The sequence below is a fragment of the Lytechinus variegatus genome, chromosome 9, assembly GCF_018143015.1.
Source record: "Lytechinus variegatus isolate NC3 chromosome 9, Lvar_3.0, whole genome shotgun sequence".
Classification (NCBI taxonomy): domain Eukaryota; kingdom Metazoa; phylum Echinodermata; class Echinoidea; order Temnopleuroida; family Toxopneustidae; genus Lytechinus; species Lytechinus variegatus.
The window spans coordinates 19,227,699-19,242,442 of NC_054748.1; the positions used below are offsets into that span (position 1 = coordinate 19,227,699).

A 14,744-nucleotide genomic window follows, 5' to 3' on the forward strand; every position below is an offset into this window, starting at 1 on the left:
TTAGGTCCAAGACAAAACTATCCACCTTGAATGAATTTGAGAGAAGCCTAAATAACTTATTGTGTCTTTGAGGATCATCAAGTTCCAGACAACATTTTCACATTTATGCACTCAACAGAGATGTAGATGATTTCAACAACACACCGTCAGCTAGACAAATGTTCTGGTGCTATCACAGTGTATGCATCAGATGTCACTCCCGTGGCTCAACTAAAAAACGTGACAGCCCAGCACCCAAGGTCAATAATATGCTTCAGGCCACTATCAGGATAGCCAACAATGCCCGCATCATGCTCACCACCAATTTAGATGTAGCAGATGGACTGCGCAATGGTGAAATGGAGACTGTCATGCATATTACCTCCACAAAAACCAACCTTGGACAACCAAAGTGTGTATGGGTCTTATTTGATAATCAGGACGTAGGTGTCAACAGCAAACGACTCATTCCTCCTCCAACACAACTCCCCCCCTTCCTGCGTAAATATTACACCAACTACTGAACAATTCATATTCCAGAACTTCAAGATCACACGACACCAATATCCTCTCTGACTGGCCTGGGCATGCACAGTACACAAGGGATGACTCTCCAGTCCTGTGCAGTTAGCTGCAAAGGAACATTTCAAGTTGGAATGCAGTATATTGCTTTTAGCCATGCCAAAAGTTTAGAAGCCCTGTACATCACTGACTACTCAGAAGAGCTCTTTACTGTGAACCCAAAATTACTGCTGCTCTTGAGGCAATGCCCCAATCGACTGTCACTGACACACCACTTCAATAGCACAAGGTACACTACCGCACTTTGTTGGTGACATGACATATGCTCTGGCAACAAATGCTCTTGCATAGATACTCTTTAGAGTTAAACTCATATGTATGATTGAATTTTACAATTACAGCAGGCTAAAGATTTCGATTAGAATCAGCGTTAAGGTTTACGAGTGCTTCAACGCGACGATTCCTTGCCAGAGCATTTGTCATCGAATCCACTCTGTTAGTTAACAAAACAACATAATATCACAACTTCAGAAGTGAAAAAGACAAAACCAAAAAACTGTCTGCATTGAAATATGTGATCACCTATTGCCATATTATACATATTCGTCCCAACTTCATCCAAATAAGAGATTCAAAGACGGTTAGGTTTACAAAATATATCCAGATTACGCTATATATTGTATGGCGCAACAGGTGTTACTAAAGAATACTTTAGGTTCTGCAGAGTCACGTTGATGCGTCATAGTATTGTCATCAAAGTTGATACCAAGAGACAACATTTGGACAGGGTCATTTTTGCCACGATAATTGTATTGATTTGTCAAATTCATGTATGAGCTCTATATATCGCAATGAGAGATGATGGGTTGGGTTCGGGGGATACATGTGCTCGGCAGCGCGAACCACCGAGCACTTCTAGTTAGTTATTGAGATACTGCCTATTTATATCTGACAGGGCAATCAAGTTAATGGTATAAAGGAAGGTCAAGAATCACCTCAATATTAAAAAAAACATTTTTTTCAAAATCCAAAAAGAAAATATTTTGCTTTTATTTCCTTATGATTGAATAAATTAACCGTTTTTGCCACAAAGCTTGTTTTCGAGGTCATAAAATAAATAAATGCAGGAAAGTCTCGGGTAAATTATTACAAAAGGAGCAAAGAGGGAAATCCTTTTTATTTAAAAAAAAAACATTATTTAATGGCTATCATAAAAAAGGTTGATAAGAAAATAGTGCGGACGGTTATTGATTGTGGTTGAGAATTCTCAAAATATTTTTTTTCCCAGACCGGGGTATTTAGGTTAAAGTGATCATTCTTGCTTCTTTTTTTTTTACCTCGAATACAAGCATTGTGGCAATAAACGGTTGATTTATCTCTACTTATTTTCAGCTGTAGTTCTTCAATTTCCTTAAATAATTCTTCTTGTGTTTAATTCCTCTTCTTTATTCTAGAGCTGTATTCAATACAAGCAGCTGTAGTTGTATAAGTTAGGGTATCTCAAACGATAATCGGATTACATTCAGTGTCGTGATGAATTGATTTAAAATATATTTTTTTGCTACATTGATGAAGTCTGAATCTTTGTGCAAATAATTACAATTAAGTTTCCAGAACCATGGACCCCTAATTTGCTCCTTATAATTTGAAAATCAACATGACCATTGAATGATCAGATCCAACACCAGGAATAATCATTGACTTTACACAATAATCAACGAAGTTTGTTGATACCAATATATAATCTAATCTAGAAAAAGTAGGATTTTTTTGACATCTAGTGTACAGTTTTAAGTCTGAATGGTGTTTCCGAAAAATATCAACAAGACTACATTCATCCATTAAAGATTTGATTTGATCGGCAGAACGAGAGTTTGCATGTTGCTCTGCAAGACCCTTATAATCTTTATTTGAAAGAACTGCATTGAAATCCCCAGCACAAATCAAGAAAGAAGGATTCATTTTTTTAATTTTAGCCGAAACAAGCGGGAAAAAGTTGTAATCCTGTTTGTTTGGACCATGAATATTTACTAAGGTGAAATGACGGTTACATATTTTCGCTGACAAAATCAATAACCTTCCCTCTGAATCCTTTTCAATGTTTGTACATGTAAAAGGAAGATCCTTACGTATTAAGATAGCAACCCCCCTACTTCTAGTTGTGTAACTTGAAAAGAAAACTTTCCCACCCCATTCTTTCTCCCAATCGGATTGATTCTCGGTAGTACAATGAGTTTCTTGTAAAAAAATTATATCACTCTCAATCGCTCTTAAATAATCATAAACATATTTTCTTCTATCAAAAGCTTTTATTCCATTACAATTAAGAGTAAATAATTTAATATTGCAACCTTGTAGCTGTGCTGGAAAGCCATGCTGGGGCGGCTCCGGTACAGGGTTATCCGATGCCAGGGTAGGAGGCACTGATGCTGCAGCCACTAGTTGTGATGTTGCTTGCTGGGGTGGGGCCTGTTCAGGGTTACTCGATGCCTGGGTTGGAGGCACTGATGCTGCAGACACTGGTGGTGATGTTGCTTGCTGGGGTGGGGCCTGTTCAGGGCTACTCGATGCCTGGGGTGGAGGCACTGATGCTGCAGCCACTGGTGGTGATGTTGCTTGCTGGGGTGGGGCCTGTTCAGGGTTACTCGATGCCTGGGGTGGAGGCACTGATGCTTCAGCCACTGGTGGCGATGTTGCTTGCTGGGCTGGGGCCTGTTCAGGGTCACTCGATGCCTGGGGTGGAGGCACTGATGCTGCAGCCACTGGTGGTGATGTTGCTTGCTGGGCTGGGGCCTGTTCAGGGTTACTCGATGCCTGGGGTGGAGGCACTGATGCTGCAGCCACTGGTGGTGATGTTGCTTGCTTGGATGAGGCCTGAGATGGCGGTGTTCTTGATGGGGGTGCGCAGCTCGCAGGTGGAGATGTCTCATTAGGTTGCACCTTTGGACCTGTTCAGATTGCGGGTGAGAAAAATATTTCATTTTCCTAAGAATGCAATAAACTCAATAACAAAGCAATCTTCCTTTCAGAAAAATATAACTATTTTCATTAAAAGATGTCCATGTACATTACATGAAAATCAAAACATTGTACAGCTGAATGTAATCCAGACAGCTTTAGATATTGAAACAATTAGTTTACTACCAGGGCAAAGTGCAAATGTGTCAAACAACCAACACAAAATTGTCAAATGAGTTTTTCGAGCCATCAATAAAGCATTGGGAGTCATCGGCTAACAAAGATATTGTGGCGAACCCGTCCGCTAAAAAAAAATTGATTACCTTGCTTTAAACGTAGATGGCGCGCTTTTGGTTGCACGAGAGCTCGGCGGACGAAACGCACTGCCCAATGGGCACATGAGAGTAATTCAACCGCGCGCAAAGCATGCCGGACAGGCGTAAGTAAAGATCACATGACTTTATTGATTAAAATAATTCATTAAAAATAGATCAAATGTTTGTATATCAAAAGAAAAACGATAGACATAATGCTATGTTCATACTCTTTCATAATCAAGGCGTTTGGGGAGGCTAGACTGCATTTTTGTATTTCATTTTAATTATTATTACCCACAATGCAGTTCTGGTTTTTGTGGTAATGAACTGGCCGAAATTATGGTTAGTCTTATTTCAGGCCATTTAACTTTTAATTGAGCTGGTCAAGTACCTGATTAACATATCAAGTCTTAATGTACTGTTAATTGTGACTAATGTCAGTGAATTAAAGCAAAATCTATCGAGGGATTGATTTTTAATTATTTTTTGATGAGCTATGATATAACACGTGAGTGAATGGGGGTCTGTAATACTCACGTGTGCCCTATATCGCGACTACACTTCTACACTGTCGTTGCTATGGCTGGGCGTCGTCTGCTAGAAATCGGTGGTGAGAATGCTTCAAACAGTTTCATGCAAAGTGATAGGTTATGTTTAACAACATTTGATAAGTATGTAACTCGGCATTTAGTGCATTTATCGACTACGATGCTGAAATGACGCTTTCAAATGTATATTCAATGCTTATCATTTATCATGCAGAAATGCGAGTTTCTACTGCCAATAGGAGATCTGGTTGGTTTGAGAGTGTAAAATGAAACAAGTACTAGAATGAACTTCAAAATGATAAAGAACTTCTAATTATCATCAGGATCCCTATTTTCAATATTTAGAGCACTCAAAGAAAGATGAACAAAACATTAAAATACATAAACTTGTCTCAGTCAGATGTAAAACATCATAGATTGCGCACTTAAATACTGTCCACTTCGTTGAAAGCTACAGGAGGGGGGGGGGTGCTGAGTCGGAGTACATACCCCCATCCTCCTGGCTTGTAAGCAAGGCAGGGTTGATGCCTACAACACCCCCCCCCTTCTTCCTCCAAATTAACGGTTATAATAGGGAAGAGAGGCGAAATGAGCAAAAGAAATGCTTACACTCTTTGTTTGTTATCAATTTTCTTTTATTTACTTTGTTTATTCTTATGCGAATACATAGGTAATAAATCACCTCGAACGAAATTAAACATGTAAACAAAAAGTTGTAAATCCGCACAATACATATTTAGCCCATTGATGGACATCAAGCAAGTACAACTTGTAGCTGCAATACCATAGGAAGCGCACAAAATATATGAATAACACACTGCATTTTTACATTAAAATGAGGGGTGTCTAATGAGAGGTTTTCTTTTCTTTTAACACGTTTAGTCAGATTAGGTACTAAATGCAAGGTATCAATCTCTTCAGGAGAACCTACTCTTTCTTTTGAGACCAAAATTTTCAAGTTTTCGTCATTTGACCTACAGTATAGGGCACATGAGAGTAATTCAACCGCGCGCAAAGCATGCCGGACAGGCGTAAGTAAAGATCACATGACTTTATTGATTAAAATAATTCATTAAAAATAGATCAAATGTTTGTATATCAAAAGAAAAACGATAGACATAATGCTATGTTCATACTCTTTCATAATCAAGGCGTTTGGGGAGGCTAGACTGCATTTTTGTATTTCATTTTAATTATTATTACCCACAATGCAGTTCTGGTTTTTGTGGCAATGAACTGGCCGAAATTATGGTTAGTCTTATTTCAGGCCATTTAACTTTTAATTGAGCTGGTCAAGTACCTGATTAACATATCAAGTCTTAATGTACTGTTAATTGTGACTAATGTCAGTGAATTAAAGCAAAATCTATCGAGGGATTGATTTTTAATTATTTTTTGATGAGCTATGATATAACACGTGAGTGAATGGGGGTCTGTAATACTCATGTGTGTCCCAATGCAGCTCTCGCGGACTTTGATATAGTGGAGGATTGCGGAGATTTCGTCACTTCCGCCCTGAGAGAGGTCGTGGTCTGACGACGAAGTCCCCACTCTCCTCTTCATCTGGTTGTGGACGAATAAGCTGTACTACTGCGGAACTAATTCAGGTAATTGCTGTTGGTGTTAATTGTGATAACATGTACAAATGCTGAACGATGATGTATAAGTAAACTATCATACACTAAATGTATTCATCGTCTCCAACCTGTGTGATCTGTGGAATCCAATTGACTACTACAGTATAAAATACCCCATAGAGAATCTACAGCTCTAATAGAAATCCCCCCACTCATCCTATATCTTGATTATTATACATAATAAGTTTCTTTGTTTTATTGATTATAATTATATTAAGATGTATGTAACAAAACTATTGTAAATGTAAATGATTGTTGGAAATGGAAATAAATGAAATGAAATATATTTCACCTGTTCACACAACCTCTTAACACTCCATCCCCATATATTGTGGGAAAACGAAACACGCCCGGGTCTCTACATAACGCCATATATACAGATAGAAGGAAACCGCTCGCATTATAAGGATGGCTAGTAATTCATCAACGGATTAAGGTGATAGAGGCAAGGAACAGGCCGGCCCCCAGCATCCAGGACCCGTTCCAAGACGAAGGGCCGCCACACAATTGGTGGCAGCGGTGGGATGGAGAACAAGAGGACGTCTGGAACAGATGGCAGTAACTCTACTTCAGGGGATGAATCAGTTTCTACCCATTCCGGAATCAAGTTCTCTACCAGTAGGAGGAGGCAGAAGACCGAGGCTTTGTTGGGGATTGCAGAGATGATGAAAAATCAGTCTAAGGCTCAGGGAAGAAATGATGATACATCAATCCAAGGCTCAGGACGAGATGATGAAACAGCAAGCAAGTGCCGAGGTCGTGATGATGCAACAGGCACAAGCTTAGCAATCACAGATGGAGAAGCTGCTTCTGTCATTTTCTAATGAACACTAGGGGGAGCACAGATAGGTCTAGTCAAACAGCATCAACCACCGAAGAGGGGGAAGTCCCATTCAGGTGGGGAACTATCAGGGATATGCCCATTGATTCGCCAGTACGAAATGCTACCAGGGAAACGGCATCACAAGCTGTGCAACCAACTTCTGTAAGAAACCCTCCAATTGACGACAGTAGGCTCCAGCCCATAATCCATCAAGCATTGGAAGATACACTCCAACATGGGAATACGTCAAAGTCAAGGTCATCACAGGACGCCCAACAAAAGCCTAGAGGTACCCACTTCATCAAGCCAGATAAATACGATGGATGTTCATCATGGATTGATTACAGCCAGCATTTCGACTCATGCAGGGCAGTGAATGGCTGGGATGATGAAGAAGCGGGGAGTATCATGGCATCATGCTTAAGAGGTCAGACATTAAGGCTGCTACGTGAACAAAGGCAGGCAATAGGCCTTCGTGAACTAAAAAGAATGCTGGCCAATCGGTTCTCAGATAAATGATAATAATCCGCTTTTATATAGCGCTTAATACATCCGAACGACGTGTCATAGCGTTTTGCGGATATATTATTACCCCAGTCATCGGATTCAATCAGTCATTCCCACACACAATGTGTGCACATCTTCCACTTCCTGGGGAGTATTCCAGTCAGTCGCCTGTGAGATAATATACACGTCGAGAATCATCTACTATAGCTGAAGCAAAGACAGAACCAGGAGGGCGAGACACTCAAGGAGCTTGCACAAAGCATCAGAGGGCTCACCGCAGGGGCCTACCCAAAGCTGGATTCTGATGTTCGGGACAGATTGGCGAAGAGACACTTCATGGATGCCCTTGTGAAACCCAAGCTCAGAGAGGAAGTGCTCAACAACCAATGTAAGACATTGGACGAGATGGTACGTGCAGCAGTGGTAGCTGAGGCATTCCATCATTTATTATCTATTTGGTATTTGAACATGTCGGACATGACCCCTTCTTTCAATTCGTTAAGTCCTTACCTTTTGTTAGCTCTTGCCATGCACATCTATAAAATAATTACTGAGAATTTGGTGTTTGGTATTCCTGATTGTTTATCAGAATACAAAAAGGACTTGTGCTTAAACAGTTATGTTCACTTATCATGCCTTGCATGCCATTCCTCACATGTTTAGTATCTTGCAAGATCATATAAGATCGCCAAAGATAAACAAATCATTTACTACAAATGTCTTCAGTTTCGATTAATGCCATGCTTGACTTACTCTTTTATTCTTGTAACATTAACATTACCCAATTTTATGAGTAAAGATCTTTGTTATTTGCTCTTGACCATGTCAAGCATGCTGCCTCATTATTCGTCTATTATACTATCGTTTTCCAATTGAATAATCAACACCTTGTTTAAAAAAATGCTTGATTATGGTAATGTCTGCACTTTGTGATAATTTCCAATGGCTGTTTCACCAATGGCAATATTCCTTTAATATTATCCATTTGTTGTTTGAACATGCTGGGCATGACCTCTCCTTCAATTGTTATAACTCCATGGTCCCATCCACGGGGGATTTTTTCTGTTTTTGCTTAGCATTGTCTCAGCGCCCCCCCCCTCTTGCAAGATCATAAAACAGCGTCTGAGTTATGCAAATCATGAACTACAATGTCTTCAGTCTCGATTAATGCCAATTTTGACTTCTATATTTTTGTAACATTAGCATTACCCAATTATATATATATGAAAAAAATAATAATCTGTGTTTACTTGCTCTCGATCATGCCAGGCATGCTTGCATCACTTTTTGTTGTCAGTTTTACTATGGATTACAAGTTGAATAATCCACATTTTGTTTACACAATACTTGAAAAGGAAATGTCTACCTCTTGTTAATAATTACTTTTATCAACATTAAATGACAATCTTCCTTTTCTATTATCCATTTGACATTTCAACATGTTGGGCATGTCCCCTTCTTTCAACTCATTGACTTTGTTTTTGTTCGCTCTTGCCACAACTATGAAATAATTTCTGAGTATTTGGTGATTGGTACTCTTGTTCAATTATTAGAATGCAAAGATTATTAGAAGACTTGTGCTCAAATATGTTCAATTATCATGCCATGTATGTCGTATTCCTTTATTCTTTACTCACTATACATATTTGAAATTATATCTTGATATTTGAATGTACTATTTTATAGGTGTATCTCACTACATTTTATTTTATTTTGGAGCTTCTCACTTTATCTCCTCCGCCAATGTCTGTTTCGATAATCGTTCCGTTCTCACTGACTTTGCATCGTTCACACTTAGAGGTCTTTGCCCTACGTTCTCGTTTTTGCGTAAGAATCCTTTGTGTTGCGCCTCCTCGTCCTTCTTCATGTTCTATATGTGTTTTGCGTTCTTTGCCTTCTCCCCTCACTTTGTAACTTTGCTTTACTGCCTCTTATATGACCTTGACTGACACTTTATTGGACATAACACAACACTTTCGGATAGGTACTGACTTCTTAGCATAGACGACACACCTCAGTTTCCATTTACATCATTGGATAATGATGACCTCTTCAGCGAATTGAGACCTCAGGATACTGTACTTAACAACCCAATGAATCCTTCATTTTATGATAATTTTGTTACTAATAACATAAATTTAATTCAATTCAATTCAATTTATTTGACCAAAGCATTAAAATACAATAACATAATACACATACATAAAATACAATATTTGCATTGGTATAATAAATAAAATGCTTGGCAGGATGCAGCCAGAAAGGAAAAGACCCTTATAACGGCCGACCTTACAAATATAATAAATGTTGTTAAAGTACCTGAGACAAAATAATACAAGGAAATACAAAACAGAACAAATGGGGGGGGGGCAAGAGCTAAATAAAACAAATTTAGAAAAATAACTCACAGCGAATGATAATTAGCAAGAATGATTTCTTTGGATCTCTTCTTAAATAAATTAAAAGATTGAACCTCCTTGAGTGAAGATGGTAGAGAATTCCAAATGACTGGTCCTTGATAAATAACAGATTTTTTAGAAAAAGATGTACGTATAAGAGGAGGATGAAAATCAGAAGCACTCCTAGTACTATATTTATGAATATCACGATTTAAGTTAAAGTATGTAAGTAATGAGTCTGGGAGAAATTGTTTATGACATAGATACATGAAAATTCCAATCTGATACATATATAAATCATTGAAACGCATTATTTTTAGTGAAGAAAATATGGATGAAGTATGGGCAAGAAATGTGGCATGGTCAATAATTCTAACTGCACGTTTTTGTAATTTAATAATCCTATCTATGGAGGCAGCAGATAAGTTACCCCATACAATGATATTATAATATAAATATGGAAGTATAATTGAATGATATATCATCTTTAAGATGGTCTTAGGAAAGTTTTTAAGTTTATACATAACACCGATATTTTTAGATAGAGTATTACAAATAAGATGAACGTGATCAGTCCATTTCAATTTATTATCAATTATTACACCAAGAAATTTTAAAGAAGACACCTGGATGATTTGAGATTTACAAAGGTTTATAACGATATCGTCAGTATTACACTTTTTATTTGAAAAGACCATAAAACTAGTTTTCTTAATATTAATTGTTAACTTATTTTCATATAACCATTGAGAAATTACATTGATTTCTTTGTTGAATCTTGACTGAAGCGTCTGTAGATCTTTGTTTGAAAGAAAAATACTGGTATCATCAGCAAAAAGAATGCATTGTAAAGAATTAGAAACATTTGAAATATCATTAATATATAATAGAAATAAAAGCGGGCCCAATGTGGAACCTTGCGGTACACCACATCTGATATGTTGAAAGCAAGACTGTTCATTATTAATTGTTACCATTTGCTTCCGATTTGAAAGATAGCTTTCAAAAAGTTTTAGTGTTATTCCCCTTATCCCATATAAATTCAGTTTATTTAACAGTATGCGATGATCTAAAGTATCAAAAGCCTTTGATAAGTCTAAAAATAACCCAATCATTATCTCTCCATTATCTATTGAATTTACAACCTTATGGATAAAGTTAACCAGTGCAGACGAAGTAGAATGACCTGCTCTAAAACCATATTGGTTACTGCTAATAATATTGCACATAGATATGAAATTATATAGACGATTATAAATACACCTCTCAAGTATTTTTGAAAATATTGTTAAAACAGATATTGGACGATAATTGGTCTTTAATTCAGGTGTACCATTTTTGAAAACTGGCGTAACTCTTGCTAATTTCATTTTATCAGGAAAAATTCCCTGTTGAAAACACTGATTAAATATTGCACATAATGGGTTAACAATTAGATGTATTACACGCTTCACAACTTTAACATTAATTCCATCAAAACCGGCACTTGTGTTAGATTTAAGTTTATCAACAATTTCTATAATTTCTTTGCAAGTGATAGGTTTAAAATATGCAGTTTCACTATTCCTCTGTATATATGTATAATGGTAGTCATCTTTACAATTGTCAAACGAACGATTCAAGTCATATCCAATGTTTACAAAGTATTCATTTATTTTTTCACAAATTTGTTTTTTATCTGAAATTATTTCATTGTTGTACATTATTTTTTTACAGAAGGATTTTTTATATTTCTTCCCAAGGGCATGGTTTAGAACATCCCATGTTTTCTTTATGTCACCATCAGAGTCATGTAACCGTTTTTCATAATATTGTTTTTTGGCAAGAATGATTGCATTAGTAACTTTATTACGGTGTCTCTTATAAACATCTTTCCTATACTGTGTAGGATTTTTAATAAACATTTTATACATACGACATTTTTTCTTAGACATTTTTCGTAATTCATTAGTAAACCATGGTTTAACACTCCTATTAGATTTGCTATAACTACATTTAATTGGGAAACAATTATCATAAACATCAGAGAAATCCCTTAAAAAACTATTGTAGTTATTATTAACATCATCATCACAATCATATGACCATTTTTTTGACTGCAATAGATTAACGAATTCGAACATACTATTTTCATTTATAAGTCTTTTAACATATGTAATATCAGATTCTGTACATAGAAGGTCAGAATCAGAAATGCAATAAACTGGAAAATGGTCAGAAATATCAGAAATAAGTATTCCTGAACGTAAAGAGCAAGTGTCGTTAGTTATAATGTTGTCTATTACAGAAACAGAATGAGGAGTGACACGAGTTGGATATTTTATAAGAGGAATCATAGAGTGAAGCATGAGTAAATCAACAAAGTCAGTTACACTCTGTACTTTACCAACATTCAGCAAATTAATGTTAAAGTCACCAATTATATATAAGATATTTTTTCTCTATTTACAATTCCAAACAAATTTATGAGAAATGAAAAAAAATCATCTGTGTGGTAACCCGGAAGAATTAGATCTCGATTTTGAACAGGATCATAACATATTGCAAAATCCTTCTTCTGAGTATATTACGCAACATCAGGTAAATAATCTTACAAAAAATTTTAACGACGATACATTCAGCATAATGCATGCTAATATAAGAAGTTTAAATAAACATTTTGATGAACTTCAGTTACTTTTGAATAACACTTCAAATTCTAAAAAATGCCCCTTTTCTTTAATTGGCCTTACTGAGACATGGATATCGTGTGATTCTAACCATCAATTTTCTCTTAACGGATATGATTTCGTAATGAATAACCGAGAAGACAGACCTGGGGGTGGGGTAGCGTTCTATATTTCACATGACTACGAGTATACGGTTTGTGATTATCTTAACTCCATGAACGCCACTGTAGAATCTCTATTTATTGAAATTAATATTCCTGGTAGTAAAAATATGATTATTGGTGTAGTTTATAGACCCCCAAACTCAAATACAAATGACTTTCTAACTTACCTTTCCCAAACAACAAATAATCCAGCTCTCGTTAATAAGGATGTAATATTTATAGGTGATTTTAACATTGATTTATTGAAACACAACAATATATCTCAAGATTTTCTTGAAACTTTTTTTTCGGCCTCCTTCTTGCCTCTGATTTCTAAACCAACTCGTGTAGTTAATGAAACTGCTACACTTATTGACAATATTTTCTGCAACATTCTCCCTCCTCCCGATTCTTTTATAATACTTTCTGACATGACGGACCATTTCCCGATTCTTACTCATTTTTCATTAAGACGACCAATTAGACCGATACACTCCCAACAACGAAGACGTACGAAAATACAGCCAGTCTAGGTGCTTCTTTGGATAATGTCGACTGGTCAGTTGTATACAATTCTGTAGATGTTAATGCGTCCTTTAACCTTTTTATGAATATAATAAATGATAAATTAGACCTGCATATACCCTTAAAAAAAGATAAGCGTAATACATACAAAACGATTTCTAAGTCACCATGGATATCGCCATCTATCTTACGTTCGATTAATAGAAAAAATAACTTATTTTATAAATTCAAAATGAAAGGTACAGAACAATCAAAAATAAAATACACATCTTATAAGAATACACTTACTAAAATATTACGCATTGAAAAGAAAAATTACTTTGCGAGGCAGTTGGCTCTATATAAACACGACATGCAAAACACATGGAAGGTTCTAAAACAGACCATGAATCTCTCCAATAATAAATCAAGTATTTCCAAAATTAGATTTAATAATGTCATTGTTGATGATGGTGACAACCTTTCAAATATTTTTAATAACCATTTCTCTTCCATTGGCGTAAATCTAGCTAAAGATATTCCCTCCGCGACGAAAAGTTTTTCGGACTTTCTCGGCCCGCCTAATCCAAATTCAATATTTTTTGCTCCAACATATAATCAAGAAGTTATTGATATAGTATCTGGTTTGAAAAATAAAAAAAGCCCTGGCTTTGATGAAATTAATAATTTTATTTTAAAATCCGTAATAAATTCTATTGTTTCCCCGCTGGTGCATATATTCAACCTTTCCTTAGAAAATGGTACAGTACCAAATCAAATGAAGATAGCCAAGGTAATTCCTTTATTTAAAAAAGGTGATAAGTTGGATGTCGGTAATTACCGACCTATTTCTCTTTTGTCCACATTTTCTAAGATCCTTGAAAGAATAGTATACGTCAGAACAGAAAGATTTTTGTCAATGCATAATATTTTATCTGATGTTCAATTTGGGTTTCGCGACAAGCACAACACCACTCATGCCCTGATGAATTTTGTCAACAAAGTAGTCAATGCTCTAGACAAATCTAGTCACCTTGTGGGTATTTTCCTGGACTACTCCAAGGCCTTCGATACCATTAATCATGAAATCCTACTAAAAAAAATATCTCACTATGGTGTGCGAGGGAAGGCCTTGGAGTGGTTCAGGAGCTACCTACTTAACAGACAACAATACGTGTTTGTTAAAGATCATAACTCCAATTTGAAATATGTTAACTGTGGAGTCCCCCAGGGTAGCTTATTGGGCCCACTTCTTTTCACAATTTATATAAATGATTTCTGTAGATCATCCAAAACATTATCCCTTATCTTGTTTGCAGATGATTCGACCTTATTTTTTTCTCATCAGAATCCACAAACTTTAGTTGATGTTATTAATTCTGAACTTATTAATGTTACTGAGTGGATAAGAGCCAATCGATTATCTTTGAACCTTAACAAAACAAAATACATGTTATTTAGTAATTCCATAGACAAGTTACCGATGAACATTATATTTGATAATACCCCATTAGAAATGGTACCTTACACCAAATTTCTTGGAATAACAGTTGACAGTAAACTTTCTTGGAAAAATCATATTGAAAATATATCCAAAATAATTTCACGAAATATTGGTATTATTAATAGGCTAAAATTTTGCATTCCCTCCACATCATTAATCATGCTCTACTCATCCTTAATCTTGCCTTATTTGAACTATGGGATTCTTATTTGGGGTGATACCCATCAATATTTA

The 14,744-nt window shown here is 36.1% G+C and overlaps 1 protein-coding gene across 1 annotated transcript; it reads right to left on the reverse strand.

Moving 5' to 3' along the window:
- Window positions 1-980: 980 nt before the first annotated feature.
- LOC121421870 (classical arabinogalactan protein 9-like) lies at window positions 981-5,887 on the reverse strand. The gene is made up of 3 exons (XM_041616671.1): window positions 5,767-5,887; window positions 2,853-3,449; window positions 981-994 (listed from the first exon to the last, which is right to left on the reverse strand). Exons 1-3 carry the CDS (start codon window positions 5,885-5,887, stop codon window positions 981-983), a joined length of 732 nt encoding a protein of 243 aa, XP_041472605.1.
- Between the last annotated feature and the right edge of the window lie 8,857 nt (window positions 5,888-14,744).

Bases quoted from the DNA above. Each gene is read 5' to 3' on its own strand.
- LOC121421870 (XM_041616671.1), bottom strand. From the start codon at position 5,887: ATGAAGAGGAGAGTGGGGACTTCGTCGTCAGACCACGACCTCTCTCAG. The intron at 3,450-5,766 runs GTATTACAGACC...CAATCTGAACAG, and splicing joins CTGCATTGGGACACACATGA to GTCCAAAGGTGCAACCTAAT.